Raw genomic sequence first — 23,389 nt, 5'->3', positions numbered from 1 at the left:
GCCTGCGCATAAATCAGTGGCTTCCAAGACCTGATTTATTCCAGATGCTCTGATGTTCCTGCAGAGAACAGGGTGTAAATGCAGTGAATGGCCAGGGAGTGTGAGATGGAGCCAGCTCCTGTCCTGGTGCTTTGCTATTCAGAGCACAAACAGCAGGGCCCTGCTCAAAGGACAGGACAGTTTGCTGGGCTGAACCAGCAGATTTCTACGCTCATTACACACCTAGAAAATTAAAGTAATTAAAAGAATGATACAGCAGACGTTCCCCACACAATATTGTGTTACAGGAATCTCAGGGAGCAAAGAGGGAAGGGGATAATGTCACAGACGCATTGCTTCGGCAACAAGTTACCTGTGGCTGGGTATCCCAGAAACCAGGATGTGATTTAAAAGGGAAGATCCATCCAGAAAGGGATGTCATACGAGGTGGGACTACTACATTAGGGTGCTGTCAGTGGATGGCAGGGGTTCTTACAGAAACATATAATGTTAGATAGCTTTGTGGCTTATTGTGCAGGCATAAATTCAGTCTGAATTTCAGGCATGATTGATTTTGCTAGTGTTGCTATTACTTTAACATGGTAAAAATAAATAAAAATCCTTAGAAACCCACTTTCCAGCACAAACATTTGGGTGCACGCTGATGGAAGGCTGCCCAGGGAAGCTGGGGCTGCCCCATCCCTGGCGGTGCCCAAGGCCAGGCTGGATGGGCTTTGGGCAGCCTGGTCCAGCCACAGCGACACCCCCATGGCAGGGGGATGGAACTGGGAGACCCTTAAGGGTCCCTTCCAACCCAAACCACCCCCTGATTCTGTGTCACGCATACTTTAACCTCCCAGCTTGGTGCATTCCCAATGCCCAGCGTGGACCGGTCTCTCCCCTTAAGAGCTCCGTCGTGCCCGCACACCGAGTGCCAGGAAACAGGAAAAGTTTTACAGCATGAAAATATGAAGCCACTGTTTGCTCAATGAGAGCAGGCAGAAAAGCTTGGGAACTGCTTGAACACTGACCTAAAGCGAAAGCCGTGGCTGTTGGTTGAAACTCACGGGGGCCAAGAAGTAAATGCGACAGCAGAAGCGCTTGGGTTTGCCTTGTATAGAAGTAAAAGGAGGACGCTTCCCAATGTGGCTGGATTTCTTGCTGACACAGAAATGGAGGAGCTGGCAAAAAAAAAAAAAAAGAGTGACTAAAATCAGGTCCATCTGCTTAGAATTAGCTCCTGAGTTCGCGCGATCCACCATGCAGCAGCGATGCACAAAAGGAGAACCGATGCCACTCTGGTTTGGAGAAAGCCTTTGCTGCTTTCTAAACCGGGATGAAACTGAAACATGAAACTTCAGCAGTTACCACAAAATGGGTTTATCCTCCCCTACTGGGCTCTAATAAGAATATTTTTGGACAGAGGTCAGGAAGGGGATTACGTACACACACAGGTCCACGCGACGGCTTTAAAGAGAATTCCTGCTTTGTCTGCTACCCATTAGCGACTGCCAGGTCAACACCAAGCCTTCAATAATCTGCACTTTTTGGACAAAAACCACTGGAAGTCAGCACAGATAGTTGATAGCTTTCCTCCTGCTAGATAGTTCACTGCACAAATAGCTGTGAAGTTTTGCTGATATTGACTGACTGAAGCGTTAACTCGCCCTAGCGAGAGCTTTTCCATCTGAATTTCCCTCGGTGGCTATGGATGCTGCATACCTTTCCAGTTCATCGACTGCTTCTTTTCTTATGGGCTTCCTGCTTATCTATGAAACGTCTCAGAATACCCTTCCTATAGGCTTGGCACTGGCATCATGCAAAAAAAAAACCTTCGTTTTCTGCCTAGAGTTCAATTTTTTACTTTTGTTTTATTTTTTTTGAAAAGACCGTGCATCACTCCAGACACTCAATTTCTAAAATAAAATAAAAAAAGCCCCGCAGTTCCTATCCAATTCTGATGATTTGAGAGTTTTGTGTTCTGCTATGCTGTAAAGAGTGGGAGGCAAAAATTGCAAGGAACAACAATTCATTTCTAGTTTTCTATCAGCGAAACATTTATAGTTCAGCTCACTAATAGTCTCCCACATCAGGCAGAATGAAAGCAGGAAAATGCAGTTACAATAGTTCTTTTCATTTAAAAGAAAACGTAGCTTTCACAACTGATTTTTGAGGTGTATTTTTAGTCTGGTAGGTAACCCCCCCCGCAAGAAGCAATTAATTTCAGGTGATGTGAGTAAATGAATACTTTGCCAGCCCCTGAGAGCTACAGTGTTTAACACAAGTTGTTTTTTTTAATTTATTCCTTAGTAATGCTGCTTGGTTAGTGTTACCCCTGGGAAATCAGCACGGTCATTTTTTATTATCCTGAGTATTGTTTTTGTAAGAAAATTCACTTGCAAAAAAAAAAAAAATATATATATATATTGTGAGATCCTACTCATTCTCTACCCAATTAAGCAACTGAATGCCCAACTTTTTTCATTTAGCTGCTCCTCCTTGATCACCTTCACCTCTTTGCTAAGATGAATCCCTGCTTGAGCCCAAGCGTGTTGGAGCACTGTGAGTGTAAGATCCAGCAGCAGCGTGCTCCAAGACACCAGGAGCTCTATTATTATTGTTATTATTATTTATTGTTATTATTATTATTATTATTCTCCTGAGCAAATCATGCTAAAGTCCTAAGCAAGAGGGACTTCTTCCCCTCCTCAGCATCTGCTAAACCAACGCTCAAATAGGCAGCAGCAGCAGCATTCCCTACCCACTCTCAAAGACACTTTCTAAATTCAATTTGCTCCTGGATCAGCGTCCTTTGCATGGGATTTTCCAGTCTGTGGGACAAGAACTTGTGTCAGCCAGCACTCAGTCTCCTGCTCTAGCTGCTTCAGCCAGTGATGTACTTGTTCCCATTGCCTAAGAACAGAATGAGGCACCTAAAAATAAGTGATGGGGCTGCTTCCTCCACCTCCCCACACCACGTTAAGTTTAGGACGAAGCTGCAGAGTGAAATCCAGCACTCGAGCCTGGTTTCTCTGACGTTCGGTCAGAGGAATTCTGTGTATTGTTTGTGCACGGAAAATGTTGGAGGGGAAAATCGCTTTGGTTTGGGTCCATCCTTCAGGCTATAGAGAACATCGTGCCCCAGGTTCCTGCCAAAAAGCAGCGTGCACTGGCACTCTGACACCAGCCAGCCTGGGAAAATCTGTGCACGTTCACGGGGGCCCACTAAAAGATGAGCAAGCAGTCCAATATACGTACACCATCACCAGCTCCTGTTCTGCAAGCCCTTGGGGATGGGGATTTATTAACACAAGGGTGATGAGGAACACGTCTGCCTTTGTACCGGTCCTCACTAGTGAGCAGTGTAAAGGAGGGAGGCTGCTCCAAGCTGAGCAGCTACAAGGATGCCTCATTGCTTGATCCTTTTTCCAAGATCAAGAACTGCTTCCCACAGGCCCAAACCAGTTGCACACCCTGCAGGAAACTCAGAAAACACTTTAAAAAAAGGTTAAAAACCTTGACAAGCAGAATGTGCCGTGGGGAGATGGTAAAAGTTATCAAGGGAACCACCAGCACCATGCCTCTGAAATAAGATGGCGTTTATGAGGTGGTAACAGCCACGTAGCACTAAGAAAGTGATTTCAGTGGCAATAAATTCTGCCTATCTCAACACACAGGCAATGCAAGTGTCAGAGAACTAAGACAGCAACCAGAAGACAACTCCGAATGCTGACTCACCAGTGCCAGGACCTGAACACGAATCCTGAGCATCACTGCAGGAGCAACATGGCTTTTTTTTGGTTTCTTTCACATGATACCAGCAGGCACAAGGGCACAAAACAACCCAGAATTCTGCTCTACTGCCCCAGCAACAAGCACTCCAAACCTCTAGATGACAACCTGTCTGTATGAGTGGAATAATCCAGTTCCTTTCACATTTATAGATGTTATGCAGTATGGAGCCCAATTAGTCCCTAGAAAGAATCAGTGAGAAGGACACATTTTCCTGTAATTGCACTCAGTTTCTTGGAAATCTGCTTGCAGTTATGCTTGGGTCTGAAGAACAGCAGACAGCACAGTACATCATTTCTTCCCTGTAAATTGGATTTACAATAAAACAATTTCTACAATTTTTTTTTGTGCTTTCACCCCAAATACTTTGCCATTTTACATTTAAGTTATTTAGTAATTCCTGTGACAGTGAAAGATGTCAGAAAAATTGCTCCTTTTTTGACCTTTGATTCATCAGCATGAAAAAATAAATAAATTGGGGAACTTTTGTTATGGGCAGCTTTACAAACAGGTACTCCGGAGGCTCAAAAATACCAAAATAGGATCAGGAATGAAAGAACTTGCTCCAGCACCTTCTTCATGTCTTGCATGAACACTGAAGAGCTTCTGAGACTAATTCAATAATTTGACCTATTTTTAACTCACTTCCTAATCCACGTGATGTTAAAAATGGACAAATTGTGTATTTGGGCTTGTATTTTGTTTCACGATGACCCATCATGTACCATCTAGAAATCCTCACAAAAAGCTCATATTTGCTAACCGAGCCTAGGGCAATTTTACTATTATCTTCCTACATTAGTAAGAATGGGCACTGAGTAGTAAAAAAAAAAAATTAAGAATATAAATATTTTCATTTATGGGATTTTTTTTTTCATTTTTTTCCCCCATTGCTGAACCGTGAGGATTTTTTCCTCACCTGCCTCATCCCCAGGGCTCTGGAGGACAATAAATCACACAGGGCATCACTCCTTCACCTAAAAACCTTATAGAAAAGATATTTCCACTGCAAATCTTCCAGGGACACAGATCGAGCGTAAATAAAATGTGCAGAGCTATTGAATTAAAGTCCTTCACATGTAAAAACATTTTGCTCTGCAAATCTAATTACCACTCTCGCCTGTTAGTGTTTTAAGGAGAGTTTATAAATGTCAGGCAGTTGGGAGGGTTTGTTTGGGTTTTTGGGCTTTGTGCTGTTTCTTTGTTTTTCATAAGATGCTAATTTGCAGTAATTGTATTATGCAGTCTTAAGAGGCTGGCTCAGAGGAAGGGAATTATTGGTGTGTGTATTTTAGTAATAATGATTAGAGAGACAAAAACTGAGGCAGAAGAAAGAACTTATTACTAAAATGCTCACGTACTGCGGAAGAAAGCTACAGCTTGTTGCTTTAAGGGGAAAAACTCTGCCTAGCATCTCTCAAACACCTATGTCTACTGGTTTGCCATCAAGACACAAGTTGTAGATAATTTTATAGGCCGAAATAATTTAAGGCAATTAATGGGAACAGAAGAAGAAATGAGCAGTGATTTTTGTCACAGTACAAGGCACATAGAAGCGGCGAGCTCCTTTTGCAATTGGAAGTCCTTAAGAGGAAGGAGCCACCAGGAGAGGAAAAAAACAACCTAAAATGCAGTTGCTTGGTGGTGGTGGTGCAGCAATACCTCAATATCTTAATTAGGAGCACAGCATGCTCTGCTCTGCTCAGACCCGAAGTAAAACGGCAGCTCCGACCCCGTGGTGCTCAAGACATGATGGAGCAGATGGGTGAGGAAGCGAGCAGATGTGTCAGAAGGAGCAGGAGAGTTCAGCCTAGGCAAAAAAAAAGCCATGGGATGGCTCCCGACCCGTCTGCCCCAAAGCATCAGCTGTAGGGCTAGGCTGGCAGGGCAGCAGGCTGCCTTGGAGAAGGTGAAAGCTGTGGCTTTTTATAGATTTTTTTTTTTTTTCATCAGCTTTTGGAAATTCAGGTAAAATCCTCTCCAAAATTGCTGATGAGTCATTTTTGCTGAACCGAAGGGCGAGAACCCAGGGCAGAGCGTGCAGGGGTTCCAGACAGGACCTGGGAGCCGCATTGTGCTGGTTCAGCTCATGCAATTACTCCTGAATTTCAAGAAAGAGAAAAGAAAAAAAGAACAAAGAAAAAAGAAAAACACACAAAAGGACAAGAAAGCCCTTAAAAAGGCTGAGCACCTGGGTGGCTTCATCTTGAAAATGGGAATGGGAGAAACAGGCACCGGGGTTTCTGTTCCTCAGAAGTTTTGCTTGGTGATGCACAAAGTCCCCTTGCTCCTGGTCCAGCTTCGAACAACCAAGGCTTAAAGATGCAGCCAAATTCTGTCATCAAGTCTACAGCAAAGAGCCTGAAGAGATTTGGCAAGCGGATCTGTTAGATACGATCTGTGTTTTGACGCCAGAAGGGAGATGCCTGCTACATTGTCCTCCTGGCTAGATTCCACTTACTAATAAGGCACTTATCTGATGAGCATCTGTTAATTCAGAAAAAAAGTGACCTGTGGCCACCTTAGGCTGCATCAGTGCTGAGTACTACAGCTACTGAACAAATCTATTGGATTTTGAAGGTGAAGTCATCTCCCTTTCATCTGGTTACCCTACAGTGCTCTTGTCCATGCATGCTGCTGCCTGTCGGACCCGCTGCGGAGTCATGGCACGCTCACTGCTTCCATCTCTTTCTCTGGAACATCTTGTGCTGGCCCCTATTTGACAGGCTCTCCGATGAGATGGAGCACTGATTTATTTTGCCATGGCAGTTTCTGTCCTAACAGTAAGCCCAGTAAGCTCAGAAGACAAGTTCTGGGAGCCCGTGGAAAAGGCTGCAGGATCACGAGCATCGCCCCTCCTTCCCGACACAAGTACCACGGGCTCCTCGGAGACGAGAGGCTCTATGTATCAGCTGGAACTTCTTGTTATGCTTTGTTGGAAGATTATTCGGGCAAAAGCTGCTGTTCCAGGCCACTGGGGAGGTGGAGGCTGAGCAGAGGTCTCACTTGCATGTGGCCATATGGCAAGAAGACGCCTTGCTCTTGGCCAACCAGCCAACACTCACAGCAACACGAGGGGACAAACAAAGCCCGTGGTGCCTTCCAGCCCTGCTGCTGGACTAAGGGAATGTTTCTGAATAAAGACACGACTTCTCCCAAAGGCTTTTTCAGAGCTGCGCTGTGTGCTTTGGATGGGAAAGAAAACTTGCAGGCCTGCAGCGAGTGCTGAGGCACAAGACCAGACCTAAATCTAGCTCAGATCTGGGCGAGATAAAGCAGCACCCTGGTATTGTTCCCGTCACAGGGATGTTGTAAGGGCTGCTGTACACAGAGCTGTGTGTGCCACACTGGAAGCACAAGCCCTGGCTCTACAAAGATCCTGCCTCACCTGCCAGAAGTTGGAAGGAGGAAGGGAGATTCAGGGAGAAAAATCCAGGCAGCAGCATGAAGGCAGGTGCTGCAGAGCACTGGATCCCCCTGCTTCTCACAGGTGGGCAGGCAGCATATATAAACCTGAACGAAGCACTTAAATCCTACTTAGCTCGGTCTGTCTTGTTTAAACTCACCTTCTGCTCCCCTAAACCACTTTACATATTGCAGATTCAGGCAAAGCTAAAGCAGGGAGAAGTGGCATAAAGTCTCACTGCAGGAAAGCAGCAGTAATGTTATGGGAAAGGGCCCAGCAAGACACAGGAGGTAAACAAGAAAGAAGCAGAAGGAATGAAAACTGAAGGAGGCACTCAGCTCTGGGTAGATTTGTTTCAGCAGTAGGTGAAAATCAATCTTCCCGAGGCTACGAAATAGCACTGCTCTCCATACGTGGTTAGACTTCATCAGAGCACCCAAGTCATAAGTCAGACTGGGAAATTCTCCATGAGTTGCATGGAAATAAACTTTTAACAACAGCCCTAATTAGGAGGTCTTCAGACCCGCAACCAGACACAAAATCCAGTGGCCCAAATCTTCATCTGCTGCGAGCTGAGAAATTATTGTTAGCTTTAACGAAGCCGCATGCAAAGCATGGCTCTGCCTCTCCTGGTAATCAGCCTCTGCTTAGTGATTCAGCAGCATGGTGAGAAAAGTCCTTGTGAATCCCAGGATGGAAAATTTCAGACACCTGTAACACCTCGCTATTAAAACGTGTTTAATATAAACAAGCAAACCGATCTGCTTGGAAAATGTTCAGCCCCATTTATCTTCCACTCGGCCATGCTCTGAGCTTCGGGCTCTCCTAATCTTAAAAGACAGAGGGATGGGACTACTCCTCCTTCGAGCTGAAGTTTAATAGGCAACATTTAACATCGCTTGCCTTCGAGTGGATTTTCTTTCTCACCCAAGCATAAGCTAAACCCCCACTAAACCCCGAGGGCTGCTATCTCAATGCAGTGTTCTCCATTCCTTTCTGAACGGGTGAACGGCTCCCATCTTATCCAAGCCTGCAGCACCTCCTGAAGTTACTCCACTGCTGGTCTCAGACAATCCCAGCACACCAAAGGTGGGCAGGGACCTCTGGGGCCATCTGGTCCAACCCTGCTCTGATTTTAACCAAGCTAGGGAATAAAAGAGGACCAGAGGCTTGGAAGTGACCGAGCAGCTGTGCACCATTTGCCTGTAGCCCTCCCTTGGGAGCCTTTTCTTGCTAATGAACATAATTGGCAATACAGTAAGTAAAGGAGCTTGTTTGTGATAAATGCTATCTAGACAGAGCTGGGGACAACCCTGCCCTCAGGATTACAGTCTCCATGAATAAGAGGAGCAAGAGGAAAGCATTATACTCCACAGATAGGGAAGAGAAGATTGGAAGCAGGCTTGCCAAAGACCTCCTCTGATGGATTTCCGAAGCCCTTGCTGCAGAAGCAGGGACCACGTTCAGGACTCTTGTTCTTCCCACTGCCTGAATGCAGAGCCCGGCCTTTCTCTGCAGATCTTACCTGCAGAAAAAGATGTTGGGTGGGATCCTACAGGATGTTTAGTGCCCTCTCTAGAGAGGATCATAGCTCAGTAAATACTGCTGACAAATCTTTGGCTAATTGGCCTTAAAAACTCCCAGTGTTGGGTATTTCACAGCCTCTCCAGGCAGCCTTTGCCCTGTCTTCAGAGCTGCAAAGCTTCAGATCAAACAGTTCCACCTCTTCCAGCCCCACAGGTCACGTTTTCTAGATTTTTGTCATTCCCACTGCTTTATCCTGAATTCTTTCTGATTAGTACAGAACTTTTATACCGGATACGTACAGCTCTGGCACAGATCTTGGCAGAGCTGAGCACAAAGACTGCTTCTTAAAACTCGGCTGGGTCAGTAATCCTACCCTGTCCTCCTCACCTGATGACACACATCAACTGTCCTTCGTTCAGTGCCCCTTCTGGCCCTGGGCTGTAGGAATCCTTCACCACGATGCATTCATTTTTCTTGGAGGTTTTTAGGGCTGTCTGGCACTTCCTTCTGCTTCCCTCCATTCCAGGAAGATGTCCTCCAACAAGGGTATTACTCATCGGGAGCTGATGGTTTCTGAGCACAGCGCTAATAGCTGAAGCTACGAACATAAATTTATCTCCACCGGGCACTTAAGAGCTTGGAAGCAGCCACCAGGATGAAGAGGTCACACAGACCCAGAGGAGCAAAACCCTGGGCAGGGTTCACCCCTCATCCCTCCTCCTGAGTCATTTGGGCTCAGTTTCTGATTGAATCAGAAATCACCCAGGCTGGAGAAGATCTCCAGGATCATCTGGTCCAGCCTTTAACCTAGCACTGCCAAGCCCACCATGAAATCCCATCACTGAGCTCTACAAGTACATGTTTTCTGAAGCCCCCCAGGGATGGTGCCTCAACCACTGCCCTGGGCAGCCTGTTCCAACACTTCACAACCCTTCTGGTGACGAATATTTTCCTAATATCCAACCTAAGCCTCCCCTGATGCAAATTAAGGCTATTTTCTTGTCTTATCACTTGGTGCTTGGGAGAAGAGCCTGATCCCTACCTCATTGTAGCCTCCTTTAAGGTAATAGTACAGTGTAACAACAGAGCACAAGTTGCCTCATCCAGAGGCAAGCATCTAAAATAGGCTTGACAAATCATGGCCTTTTAGGATCTTTACTAACTCTACCTTTCCTTTATTTATTTAGGCTTCTCCCTCTCCTGACATCCTTTGTTACTCAGGGAAATCGTGGCACAGGGTGTCAGTCCGGGCTGTGCAGGGGCTTGCTGTCAGCTCAAGGCTTCTGAACAGCCTCCAAAACCAAGCCTTGCACCTACGGGGCAAGCAGCACAGGTGCCAGGAGGGCAGAGGAGGGATGGGGGCTGAGCATTTACAAATCTCTTCTTCTCACAGCTCGCAAGCTTCTAAAAGTCAGTGTGAATTCTCCCCTCCCCTCACCCCCCTTCTAATTTCCTCTCGTGGGATCTTTTGTTCTAAAATCAAACCTGCAGATGACACAGGAGCTGGAACTGTCAGAGGATAAGGATGACTGCACTTTCCCAAACTCTGCCTCATGCACACAAATCACACATTCACGTTACCTGTTTTTACATCCCCTCCCAGCAGCAACAGCTATCCAAGGAGAAAGCTGAGCCCAGGTTGCTGGAGGGAAAAGGGTTACTCGTGGTGTCAGCCCTCACCTGGTGCTCTCCTGGGGGATTTGAGCATCACATTTAAAGTTGTCTCAGTTCAGGAAACATGAACCCAGCCTTTCCTCTCAGGGCTGTTGCCCAGGATGAGGAGGTGGATGGGGTGGTGTGGGGAAACTGGCACGTGGCTCACCCCTGAGGCTGCAGGATGGCTTTCTCCCGGCTGTCAAATCCTCATCTGTCTTCTGCTCCCCTCCTTTCACTTCAGGCCACCTGCTTAATATTCATCTGTTCATCACCAGTGACTCAGGGCACTTTTTAAAAAACGCATCTGAAAGAACCACGCAGAAACGAACCTCTCCTCCGAAGCACACTGTGTCCAAGATGCTTCACACTCAGCTTCCCTAACCGTACGCTTTAATAGTTACAATCTTCCTATTTTAAATCATGCCAGTGGCTCTCCTTAAAGCAAGGCAGGAAAAACAGGAGGAATCGTCAGTGCCCACCTCTCCAGGCTTTCCCTGTCCCCCACTTCCAGGTTAGCTGTGCTGGATACCCCAGAACTTTGTCCCAGCGTGCAGACTGTGTGCTCAGCCTGGCTGCACCCTTTGTTTTTTTATTTCATCCTCCATTTATCTGGCAAACAACTCTCTTTCTGTATCACAACAAGATTTACTTGTTAGCCCGCAAGCAGGAGCTTCCTAGCTGGCTTCCACGGTGGGATCTCCGCAGTAACTGGGAGCTTGCATGGAAAAAACCACCCCGCACGCACCACTTGGCAGCAGATCCGTGCTCTTCCTTTCGGAGCAATACGGGGACGGCAGGGGATTACGGTAATGGCAAGGATACTGCCTGCTACATCAGCAGGGCTGTAAAGTTACTGCTGCTCCTTGACAGCGTGGAGCTGAGCACCGCAACTGGGGAGGCTGCTTTGAGGGATGCTGGAGCCAGACCCCGCACAGGCACCGGGGGCCAGGGGAGCAGAGCAAGGCTGAGTCACCAAAACGCCAGGGGGGGGAGAGAGAGGGAGAGAGGCAGTGGATCTGCAGGCACAGAGTCCCATCTCTGCGTGAAGAGAGGAGCCTGCTGTGCTGTGCTGTGCTGTGAATCTCCCTTCCAGATGCTGAGAGGAGCTGTGCTGCCTTCTAGAGACTAAGAGGTGAGTGTGGAGCGGGGCAGGCAGCAGGGCGTGGGACGTGCTCTTGCTCTGAGCCTTCTCTCTCCGCAGGTGGGATGTTATCTGGTGGGGTTGAGGCACGGATCTGTCATGCTTTTTTTGCTGTGTCTCCTTGGCTTGCTGGGAAGTTTTGTTTCTTGTGCTTAAAAAGCAAGTTGGATCATTTCTTAATTTTCTTGTCCACCTGTACCGACCACGGTTAGAGTGGTTACAGCTGCTCAGTGCTAGCCACTTTTCATTGATGTGCAGACTGAAATCTGTTGTTGCCTTTCTGGGAATTATTCTTCAACTTGTTCCCTCTTGTGGAAAAGAAAATGCAAAGGTCCAATTTTGTTTCACTGCAAGGAAGGCAAATTCCCACAGTGGAATACCTTTTATCTCCCCTCCCCCATGCCCCCTGCTTGCGAACTGGGCATTTCGGGGCTTGCAGTCAGACTTGCTTCAGCCCCTCTTTGCCTGAAGGAAAATGCAGTTTGGGGACTCAGCTGCATGGCAGTTGTTGCTGCTTGGTGTTTGCGTAAGGAGCAACAAGAGGGCTTCATCTGAAAGACCTCCTCCTCCTACTCCCAGAGCCTTACCTTAGCTTAGACTTAACCAGAACACTTAGTGGTGGTTTTTCCAGATGTCTGATCAATATTTGGGATGGGAACACGATATCCGCATCTTATTGCTGTGAAGGGCTTTCAGCTGACACTTGTAGCTTTCCATCGTGCCCCCCGTGTCTCAGTTCCCAGGCTTACCCTCACTTTGCCATCTGATGTACCCTTTCTCCATATTTAGTCAGCTGAGGCTGAGCTTGGCTTCCAGATCCTCTGAAATGTTGTGCCACTCAGTAGGAAACTTGTTCCTTGCAACATCTTCAGCTTTGCAGAAACCGCTTTTCCCTATAGATTCCTAAAATGGGCTGTTCAGCTGGACTAATGAGGAGCTCAATGGGTAATGGGGTCACTTAAATACTTCTCAGGTTAAACTCTGGACTTACAAACCTGCTGCACAGTTTGTCGTCCTGAATTGCGTCCTGCGGGTTTCTCCCTTCCCGAGCCGCTCTCTGCAGGTGAACTGATAATTAGGATTGATTGCTGTCCCTACAGGACAACAGGCTTCTGCTGAGAGCCTGGGGAGAAAATTCAGGCAACAAACTGCACGTTGGTCCCTCAGTTGTTAAACAATGCTGGGCTGAATAAGGTTGGTTCCACTGGCTGGAGCCAGCCTGAGGAAGGCTCCCTAAAATAGCTTCCCGCTCTATTCTTATATGGGAACCATAGCAGTAAGCGAGCACTGCTTCTGGGAAACACATTGTTTGTGTCTTTGTCTCTTGCAGGGGGTGATAATGTGAAAGGAGCACAACAGCCTGCGTCACTCACATGGCAAACCGCACTCTCCCCTTCAGAGCAAGCCAGAAGCTGATGTAAACCAACTTCTATTCGTGGCCCAGGTGCCAACTGTTCCACGGCACGCAGAGGCTTTGAGTGACCCTTCAGCCCCTGAGGACCGGTGGTGGCAGGTATCTCAAATGACACCGCCGAGCAGACAGCAGCAGCCTTCACCCTGCCAGGTTTCTGCTAAGGCACTTGTAAAATGGGCTCAGGACTAACGCAACGCAATTAAAGCATCAGTGACTTCCTCTTAGGAGAAACCTAAATTTGAGGCCCTTTGGAATATTTATGGTACTTAAACATCGAATCTTGCCAAGAAGGCAGAAATGACTTTAAGCTGTAATTCCTCCTGCAATCCTTCTCGTCACACTACCCTAGGATGTAGGAGAAAGAGCCTCAGCCTCACTTCTGCACCCCAACAACAATGCCAAAGGGGTTAAATTTGACTGAAATGGTGGCTATTAACTGTGCTAGGATGGCGAGAACTTAGCGATAAAAGCAGGTTTTCTATTCTGTTTCTGGATCCTTCTTGTTAATCCTGGTGCTGCACTTCCAAGACTTTCTTAAAAACTCTTTTCCCCAGCAAAGCCAGGCAAATGTCGCCTGTAGGACTTTCTGAGAACTGATCTCATCACTCTTTTTACCCGAAAAGGGAGTGAAGTGCATGCATGAACACTGTCAGCCACTCACCATGGTCTTCCTCCCTGGAAACTCATCTGACTGCTCCAACTGCACCCACTCCGTGGGGCCCGTGAACATTTCCAAGGCCATTTTGCTCGGTGTTATTCTAGGGGGATTAATCGTTTTTGGGGTTTTGGGTAATATCCTGGTTATCCTCTCTGTAGCCTGCCACAGGCATCTTCAGAGCGTTACCCACTATTACATAATTAACCTGGCTGTAGCCGACCTCCTCTTGACTTCCACTGTCCTGCCCTTCTCAGCCACTATGGAGATTTTGGGCTACTGGGCCTTCGGGAGAATCTTCTGCAACATCTGGGCAGCCGTCGACGTCCTTTGCTGCACTGCTTCCATTATGAGCCTCTGTATCATCTCCATAGACAGGTACATCGGGGTGAGCTACCCGCTGAGGTACCCCAGCATAGTGACAGAGAAGAGAGGCCTCCTGGCTTTGCTGTGCGTTTGGGCCCTGTCCCTGGTGATATCCATCGGACCTCTCTTTGGCTGGAAGGAGCCAGCCCCGGAAGACGAAACCATCTGTCAGATCACCGAAGAGCCTGGCTACGTGCTGTTCTCTGCCCTAGGCTCCTTCTACCTCCCCCTCACCATCATCTTGGTGATGTACTGCCGCGTGTACGTGGTGGCCAAAAGGGAAAACAAAGGGCTCAGCTCCGGTCTGAAGACGGAGAGATCCCGGTCGGAAGAAGTGACCCTACGGATCCACCGGAAAAACACTCGCGAAACGAGTGGGTCCGCGTCCAACCCCAAGAGCAAGCACCACTTCTCGGTGCGCCTCCTCAAGTTCTCCAGGGAAAAGAAAGCTGCCAAGACCCTGGGAATAGTTGTGGGATGCTTTGTTCTGTGCTGGCTCCCATTTTTTGTAGTCATGCCTCTTGGTAAGTAACGCGAAATCCGCTTGTAGGGCACCTTCCCTGAAGGGAGGGCCGTGTTTTGGCCTGCGTACAATAGAGCTGATCAGAAAAGCTCTGAGGGAATCATTTTCCATTGGAAAGCTGTCAAAAAATCAAAACATCCCCCAGCACGAAACGGTGAACGCGAAAAATGAAAGTCTGAGCCAGAGATGCTTTGTTGGGTTTGAAAGGGAAGCACAAAGTTCTGAAATAATGGAACAGATCTTAACAGCCTTTTTCCATACAGAAAATATTCTCTCAGAACTAAGACTAATTTCTGACCAACTCTGCTATAGGAATGGTACCTTTATGTGTATATTTAAGTTTGTGGCCAGTTTTCCAGGTGATAAAAATTTGTAAAAGGTCAAGACATAAAAGTATTCAGGGTCAAAGCAGCAGTTTACAGCCTTGGGACCAAATTTCCCAAAGCGCTCAGCACCTGCTTCCCCACTATGCAGAATAATCAGCCTCCTGCCAGAAGGTTTCACACCACGAAACACCATATTCCAAACGAATATGTTCTTTAATTTATCATCTGGCCAGTCACAACACAGCAGCGAGGATCCTTCAAACTAATTTTACACTTCTCTGGCTCGCATCCTATGCAGAAACCCACGGCGCCCACTGGCCAAACGCTGGCTGCCATTTCAGCCATCACACTGACTATGAATATTTATTCACCAGTTACAATTCTAAAGGGGAGAAATTTGTTCTGCTTTGCTATCACTGAAATATAAAGTAATTAGAATTTTAATTAAACCTTGCTCAGTCACCTTTGATGAGACTTCGGGATTTAAAAGCAGAATACTAATGTTATACCTATATCTGAGTGTATGTGGCATATTGCCCTAAAGTTTGCTGTGCAGAACTCTACTAAGTACGAGCTTTTGAAACACAGAACCTTAAATCTGAGTTGCTCAATTTCGGTAGCTTTTCTTATGGAAAGGCTTACGCTCTAGAGGAAAAAATCAAGTAATAGAAGTTTTAGCTAGTAGTGGAACAATGTGCACGACTAAAAAAAAAAAAATCAGCATTACCTAAGCACTAAAAGAAAGATTTGAGGGATTATTATTTTTTTTAACCCTATAAAAATCTGCTCTCTTTCAATTAGCCTCTAGTGGATTTACCAAGAACACCAGGTTGTTTCACAAAAACCTGCCACTAATGTTGCCACTTGAAAAACCAAACACTAGAGAATCTTTTGTGTTGGTCAATGCTGGGAAGTGCTGGAGTTTGAGATGTCGATGTTACATAAGGGGGAGCCCTGAAAAGCCTGGCTCATACTGCCCAGGATGTCAGCACGTTGGAATGCTGGTTGCCAAGATGTCTGAAACATACCCAAAAAGGGTTTGCGAGAACGCATCAAACACACTTTTCGTTTGCTAATGTGGTTGCCCACACAGAGCTGTTGCTAATTTGCTTTGGATTTAAGAAATTTTCTTGATTCAAGACTGGCTTTGCATCTTTCTTTGATCCCTTATAAGGCAACTTACTTGAGGTTAGTTTCCCTGTATTATTAGTTTTTCTTGTCTTGTTAGTTTTAAAGCCTTTAACAAGTCTTTCAAGACCTACTTGTTACTGTTGTTAGAGACCAAAAATAAAAAATAAACAGACAAGTGGCACAAGAGAAGTCTTCAAAAACAAGCAAGAAAACATCCTGAAGCAGACAGTTTCACCCCAAACCAGAAACTCATCCACAACTGATTTTATACGGCACTCTACATCTCTACAAGGCACAACACTTCCCAAAAAGATAAGCATTTTCAGATCTACCCTGCAGACAGGCAAAGGCAGGCACAGGTAATGGAAGTGGTCCAGTGAGGATCACGCAGCAGATTAGCTCCAGAGGGCTGACTTTCTGCTGCACAGAGCACTCCCCTCTCTGCTGCTGAAGCCAGTAGCAGTCGAGGAGCTTGTGATACAGCCAGTTGGAGAACAAGAACTTTGTTGTGCAAAAGCCCAGCCCTGCAGCGTTTTTTTTGTAATGGGACAGATGCATAAATAGTCCCATCAGCTGCTCTAGGTCATTTCAGCTATTTGTAGACTTCCAGAAGCAAACGAGTGAAGGATGCCCCATGAGACAGAAATTCTTACCCTTTGCTACACAATCCCCTTCAGGTGACTGGCAGGTGCTTGCCACTCTATGCAGCAGCTGTCCCCAGATCAGGAACCACTACTGGTTTATTTACAGCATGCTCACGATCCCCACATCTATTAGCATCAGCTCCACCAGCTAAGAACTGAGGTAAAACAAGAAACACCTGGCTTGCTCAGGTGCATTATAAACAGGGGTGGAAATTTTGGGGTGTATGTATGGGGAGTACAAGAGTAACAGAAGGATATCAGGAGTGGAATAAAGGTACAACACCCAGATCAGCAGGTTTTACTGAAATAACTGCAGAAACAACTTGAGTTTCCCTGCCACGAGATAATACCTTAATTGAAATCAGTGTGTAAGACTGCCAGTGGCAATCTGTGTGAGTAATGTCTTTCTTACCTTCTTGGATGGAATTTCATTCCAGGCAAAGGGGCTGTGCAAAGGCTTTAAGTCCAACACACCTTCTCACTTGGCTTCAGTGCTTGTGGAGCAAGCCAGGGAATGATAATCCTGTCGCATGAAAATAAATGAGGTTAAGATTTGTTTTCACTGCATGCCGGAGTGCAAACTCAGCCTTCACAAAACTTGTGTAAAGTGAGTGTCCAAACAGATGACCTCCCCTGGTAGAAGTCAGGTTTTCACTGCTGCATGCACTCCATCTGCTGCTTCAGCTCTGGCCAGTGGACTTGCTCTTAGACTCGAAGCTTTCCCATAAGAGCTTCTTTGAATTCAACATACCCTCACGAATTATTTAACAAAACTTACCTGAATTTAGGAAAGTTCTAATTAAATCTGCAATCAATCTTCGTATTCCCTTAGTTAAATCTCAGTTCCTCTCTAGACACACTACTTTCATAGTGCAACAAGAGGTGCTTTTTCCTTGATAGTTTAGGGCAGGCTTAGACTGACTGAAATGGGTTAAGATGTAACAACACCTAAATAGGGGTTTCATCTGAGATCCAGCATGAACTGTGAGGTCCTTTGTTCACATGCAGTGGCATCTATAAAAGATATCTGTTCTCAGTAAGTCCAGGTTCTGTCTGCCCTGCAGCAGTGGAAGCCAGATAGGGTGAAGTGCTCTTTATTCTGCTAATCTTCCTTTGAATTGCTATTACATCCTCCTCCAAAAAAACAGAAAAAGCTGTGAAATTCTGCACAGATTCTTCCTATAAATGTCATTGCCTAAGAGGAACCATGCCTAACACTTCAGTGCTTGTATTAGGTTGCAAAGAAAGGCTGAAGTTTGCAGGCATCTACAGCTCTCTGCAATTGCTTCCCAAGCAGATTTTCAGGTGTATCCACCCGACTTTCTTTATTCTATACCAGGCATCAACCTTTTCTATAAGGATAAGCGTAGAAGGGACATACTCAGCAGAAGAATAAGTTAATCAGCTGAATAGATTACTGGCCTATTTAGGAACTCAAAATACTTTCTCTGTGTAACACTTACTCAGCACGACTGCTGCTTGCTCCAGACAGTGAGAGCACCCTACTCCGTGCAGGTAGCCTGTTCGGCCTTCCAGATAAGGTGGCTGGAAAGGACACTTCCCTGTCCACTCTGTGGCTTTTACTCCCAATTATCTACTACATCCATTGCCTCCTTTTCTGACTTTGACCATTATTTCTCTTCAGCAAGACTTTACGACCATGTTCCCAAGTGCTAGCCACTTATGAGCCACTTACTGCCAGCCCATATGAGCTTCCCTGGCTAACAACCCCTTGCGTGATCCATGTAGCCAGAGCAGCTCTAAAAGCTTCAGTGCTGGCCACGCTGCGGTCAGCCTGGGTTTGGCTCCTTGCTCAAGACATAGCTGTGCTACAGCACCCCACTCATCCAGCACGAGCAGGGGATTTTACTGCACGCACTCGTGTATTCGAGCCACGAGGCACTGCTTCACTGGAGGAAACAAAGCTCCGTGACCTAGCAAGGAAGGCTGTTGAGCAACAGAACTGCATTTTAGTTTTCCTAAATTAGTCAAAACCTTCTCATCGCAAAACTTCTGTTTTCGACGCAGCCAAAAAACAAAATCCTGCTGCTCTACACAAATGTTTGACATTTTACCAAAGCTCTTTAAGAGCAAGAAAAAAAAAGATGCCTTAAATGAATCAATATTGCTTTTTAAATTAGCGATAATTATCGTAGAGCAACCACGATCTCTGAGGCTCCAACAAATCTATGGATTGCTTGAAGCTGAAATAGAAAGCTGAGAACAGGTTTCTGGAGGAATTTGAATGTCAAGGAGCAGCAAAGGCAGGGCTGCTCCCTGAGGGAGGGTGATCCAGGGTGACAACAGTGCAGGCAGCAGCCACATCCCCACCAAAAACATGTCCTCACTGTACCTGAGCAAAGCAGGCAGAGGTGGCATCACTGGCAGGTTCAGCTGATGTCCTGAAACCACCTCAAAAATGGAAAGCAACAAAGCAGAGCGAGCAAAGGACAAGCCTGAGCCTCCCTACACCACTCAGGTTGGAGCAAGGAGAGGAGCCTGACCTTCTGTGCAGCTCCTGGGCCACTGGGCAGGTCCTGGCAGAGGTCCCAGATGAGGCTCCTCAGGGCAGTTAAGGCTGGTTGGGGCACCTAGGGCTGGGGCACGCCGCAGTGCTACAATAACAGCCTGCTTCCTCCATCGCTGTGGTTTTTTTTTTTTTCGGTTGGTTGGTTTGTTTTCTTCTTGCAGTCCCTAGAAAGGGAAATAGACAGACAGACGTGAAAAGAACTGCTCAAACTAGGCGAGTCTGGAAGTTGAGTGCACTCCCCGAGCGATGGGACTAGTTTGCAAGGTGATGCTGAGGACGAGGTTACACCTGACAGCGGGGCTCCCAGAGCTGCTCTGGGAACTTTTCAGGTTACTTCTCAGCATCAGAGATAACAGTAGCTAGAGGTCATTTTGAGATGAAACAAACACAGAACTGATGGAATAATGAAAAAGGGTTCGGGTGTGACACAAACAGGCCTGTGTTAGGATTGATGCTTCATCCTAATGACCTGTGAGCCCGGTTTGCTGTCCATTTCTTGTGGCAAGCTTGCTTAAATCTCTCTGGTTGTGGCTGCTGCTTTCAGACACAGAGAGAAGACAAAAGAGAAAGTGTGATCCAGGGTGCCATGGGGGAAATTACAATGCAGGCTACTGAAATGGGCAAGCGAGGCTTTTAGTGTTTGTCAATCATTCTCAAGATGAAGAAGAGCAGAAAAGAGGATACGCTGGAGGATATTTAGAGTAGTAAATTAGTCTTGTGAACTGACACAAGCCCTGTCAAGGGAATCCTCTAATCCTGCCTACGTGCCCGTCTGCGGCTGGTTTCTAATTACTGTTTTGTGGTTGTTTTTTGAACTGGAGTCCAGGAGGATAACTGCCTACTTTTACTAGAGGTAAACCAGAAGCATAAAACACAATTTTCTCTCTGCCACTGATGCAATGTCTCAGGTAGGGGGTGGGAACATGCACCAAAAGCTGGAGGTTGGTGGATTTATCCATCTGTTTCCCTGTGAGGGTTGCACTTGTTATAGGTATCATAACTTTAATATGCTCTAATAAGGTGGCTGACTCCGTTTTAACACCTTTCTTGGGCTCCAGAGGTATGAGTTCATACCCAGGCAGCTCAGCTGGAAATAGGGAACTTCCTTTTGGAAGCCAAAGGTGACCAGACATGCCAAAAAAAAAAAAGTTGCAGCTGTTTACAAGCTATCAGATACGGAAATTCATCTACCTTAATCATGCTGGCAAAGGCACAATTGACCTGTCCTCCTCTACGTTGCAAGGCTGGGACAATACAAAGCTTCCCACTTGTCTATTAGGGTGTTGAATATCCCAAATTTTCCTCAAGGACCCACCTGATTTTTGTTACCAGTAAAAAAAACCATCAGATACAGCTTGCTGGCCTCTTGTTCTTTTCAGGATCATCCGAGTCTCGATTCAGAAGTTCTCCTGTCAGAACACGGTCTGATCAGCTCCCACTGGTTGGGGATGAGCCATCCTCCACCCTGCCCACTTGCTGGCAAAGTAATTGGGCTCTGGGCCATGTTCCTTTGTCACCAGCAGCCAGAATATGACAGAGTTGGGCCAGAGAAGTACAGTGGGGATCTCTGCTTTCGCCTGTATCTCATCATAGCAGGGATTCAACTGCCTGCTGCTGTCTTGACATTCACACTGTGCAGCTCCCTGCTCCCTACCTGCTGACTCCTGCAGACAGCGGTGTTTTAATGAGCAAAAACTGGGAACATCATTTCAGAGTAACAGACAGGATCCAACTTGAGTGAGAAACCGGGAGCAGTTTAAACGTGTTTTTTAAGGTGTTTTAGAGGCACAAAAAGGAAGTGCTCGTGATTCATCCATTCCCCATCATTTAACCAATGGTATAATGGGAATTAGGATGCTGGGAGATTCAGAAATGAGCTGGGATCTCTCAGTACCAGGTTAACTGCAGGAACTGAACAGCAAGTCAGCAATGTCCCATAGAATCGAGATCACTTTGATTGATGATACTGACACAGTGGCTGGTGCTGTCTTATCCTGTGAAGGCAGTGTCAAAGTGAAGGTGTTTACATGGCAGGAGAGGAAATAAATTTGCTGATGGGGAAAGTAAGGAAGAGCAAGCAAAAGTTTTCCTGGGGGGGAGAATTGTGTGCAATTGTACCAGCATTCCAGGGAAGCACAATGGGACTGCAATACATTATCCTGGCATTTCTCTGCACAGAAGGTAAATAAAACTTTTCACGAATCACCCCTTTTCTTCTGTAGAATCGGCCATATGGTCTCGTAGTAGTAAAGAGAGGCACAGGATGCTCCTGTCCCTCCCACCCTTTTACTTGGAAGGCAGAGTAATGCAAGCAGCCCGAGCCCTCCCTTGATATCATCATGGCTCGGTCATCCAGTACTCTGAGAAGCTAGGATCTAAAGGCTTTTTTCTTTTCATTGTTCAGCTGATAATAACATAATAAAGTAAAATGAATAAAAGCTGGGACAACAATAGTTTTTATATTAGAAAACGCTGAATTCCAGCCACTGTGGGAATATTCCGAGCTAGATTCCCTTCATTAGCATTTCAGCGTGTTCCCTCGGTGACAAAAAGGAAAACAGAAATAAAGGGGAAAAAGAACAAAGAAAAAATAGAATAAAGCCCCAGCTTATTCTATGGAGTGACAGCCACAGGTTAGAGAAAAAAAGGGTATTTAACACTCTTTGAGTCATGGAACATGGCTGTGTGTGAGCGTGTGTGTTAAGTCATTGAACAGGGAGAAAATAAGCCATGAAGAGTCAAGAGGCAAGTTTTTTGTCTAATCACAAGGGGTGTTTTTTGTAAACACAGACTGCAAAGGCCTTGTTGCCCTAGGTTGATAACAGCAACCCTGAAGCCAATGGCAAAAATACCACTGACATCCCCATGGCCAACAGTTCTCTGCTGTTATCACATCCTGAACTGTTATGTCCCACTGACTCATAATCCAGCAAAGGAGCAGAAAAAAATGCTAATATTAATAGCCACTGAAGCTGAAAACAAGAGAGAGAATGTGGAGTGAGTTGTGCTACGTTTCGTGATTCATACCTATGGCTTTCCAGCATGAACTACCCGTCAGGGAGACTCGTCCTTGTCTTCAAAATGTTCTTGCTTGCTGTAGTCACCACCATCAGACTCCTGGAATAAATCAACCACGAATGTACTTCTCACTCGCTCTCCTCTCAAACATTGTGGTGCCATTTAGAATTTGGTGATTGAAAGGTGATGAATAATTCTGCCACCCCACCCAGCAGATTTCAGGCTTTGTCTTCAATCTGGATGCACGAGGGCTAAACACTCAGCTCTTGCTAAGGAGTGTAATTCCAGTGTTGCTATACCCAAAGACTCCAAAAATCACGATCACCAGTCACACAGTGACAAAATCATGAGACAGACTGAGATAGACTAATCTGTTCAAACTATCCCCTGAACCATCAGATTTTTTTTTAAACTTTTAAATGAAAGCTGAAGTTTTCTTGTAAATGCATGACGCCGGGAGCTAGGACTTTGGGAGGAATATCAAATGTTGTAAAAATGTTAGCAATGAGAGCCAGAACCATTCCACTGCAGTGACAGCACGGGAGCCAGAATTTCACTGGCAATTAGATTGATTTGTTAAGCAATGTTATTATTTAAGTTGACACAGGTAAGAAAATCTCGGTTTACCTTCCCATGTTTTTTCTTTTTTTTTTTTATCTGCTTTCTAAATCTGCATCTGCGCACAGTGAATCTGGAAATAGTTGCTTGATGAGATGTTTGCTCTTTGCCAGAAATATCATCCATCCTAAGTGGGTACGACATGAAACAGAGCATAAATTAGGGCTGAAAAAATCCAAATAATCAGAGCACCATTCCCAGACTGACCCATTCCAGTTCTCTGTCTGTTCCATCTGTCTCCTTTGGAGAAACATCCACACCCCACTGAATGCCCCAGAGATCTGAATTCAGGTCCTGCGAAGAGGAACAACCTCTCGTTCCTCTTTCTCTGGCTGTTTATTGCATTTTAGGGATGTCTAAGCACAGTGTCATTCTCATTTCCCCCCTGAATCAGCCCCAAATTCCAGGTCCTGGGATATGCTGGCTGTAAACGTCTAAGTCTTACCAGATGCAGGCTCTTACCCTTCCTCATGTCTCTTCTTACTCGATACTTAACCACTGTTCTGCATTTCTTCCCCTAATTTGATTATACAAAACCCAGAAGCGTTTCCTACTATTGAAGGGCTCTTTGATCCCATTTCTGTTCCCACAGAAGATACTTTCCATAAGGGAGCTGTGGGGCGAGACGTGCTGGGTCAGAATATATGTACAGAGTGCAGCTGC

The 23,389-nt window shown here is 46.1% G+C and overlaps 1 protein-coding gene and 1 long non-coding RNA gene across 2 annotated transcripts in view; one reads left to right on the top strand and one right to left on the bottom strand.

The window, feature by feature from the left end:
* The window catches only part of LOC137845148 (uncharacterized), a 32,136-nt gene extending 9,426 nt beyond the window's left edge, over nt 1-22,710 (bottom strand). Inside the window, exons 1-4 of the long non-coding RNA XR_011090110.1 lie at nt 22,118-22,710; nt 19,065-19,254; nt 16,570-17,083; nt 1,011-1,160 (exon numbers count right to left, since the gene is read on the bottom strand). This is a non-coding gene — a long non-coding RNA (uncharacterized lncRNA). The remainder of the gene's footprint in view (nt 1-1,010; nt 1,161-16,569; nt 17,084-19,064; nt 19,255-22,117) is intronic.
* ADRA1A (adrenoceptor alpha 1A) overlaps nt 11,017-23,389 on the top strand; it is an 18,863-nt gene continuing 6,490 nt past the window's right edge. Inside the window, exons 1-2 of the mRNA XM_068662060.1 lie at nt 11,017-11,492; nt 12,832-14,460. Of these exons, the coding sequence (XP_068518161.1) occupies nt 13,551-14,460 (910 nt within the window). The 5' untranslated portion in view covers nt 11,017-11,492; nt 12,832-13,550. The remainder of the gene's footprint in view (nt 11,493-12,831; nt 14,461-23,389) is intronic.

Source organism: Anas acuta, chromosome 27 (assembly GCF_963932015.1).
Source record: "Anas acuta chromosome 27, bAnaAcu1.1, whole genome shotgun sequence".
Taxonomy (NCBI): Eukaryota; Metazoa; Chordata; class Aves; order Anseriformes; family Anatidae; genus Anas; species Anas acuta.
Note: the sequence above shows the minus strand (reverse complement) of the source record. Positions and strands in the feature narration are given on the sequence as shown.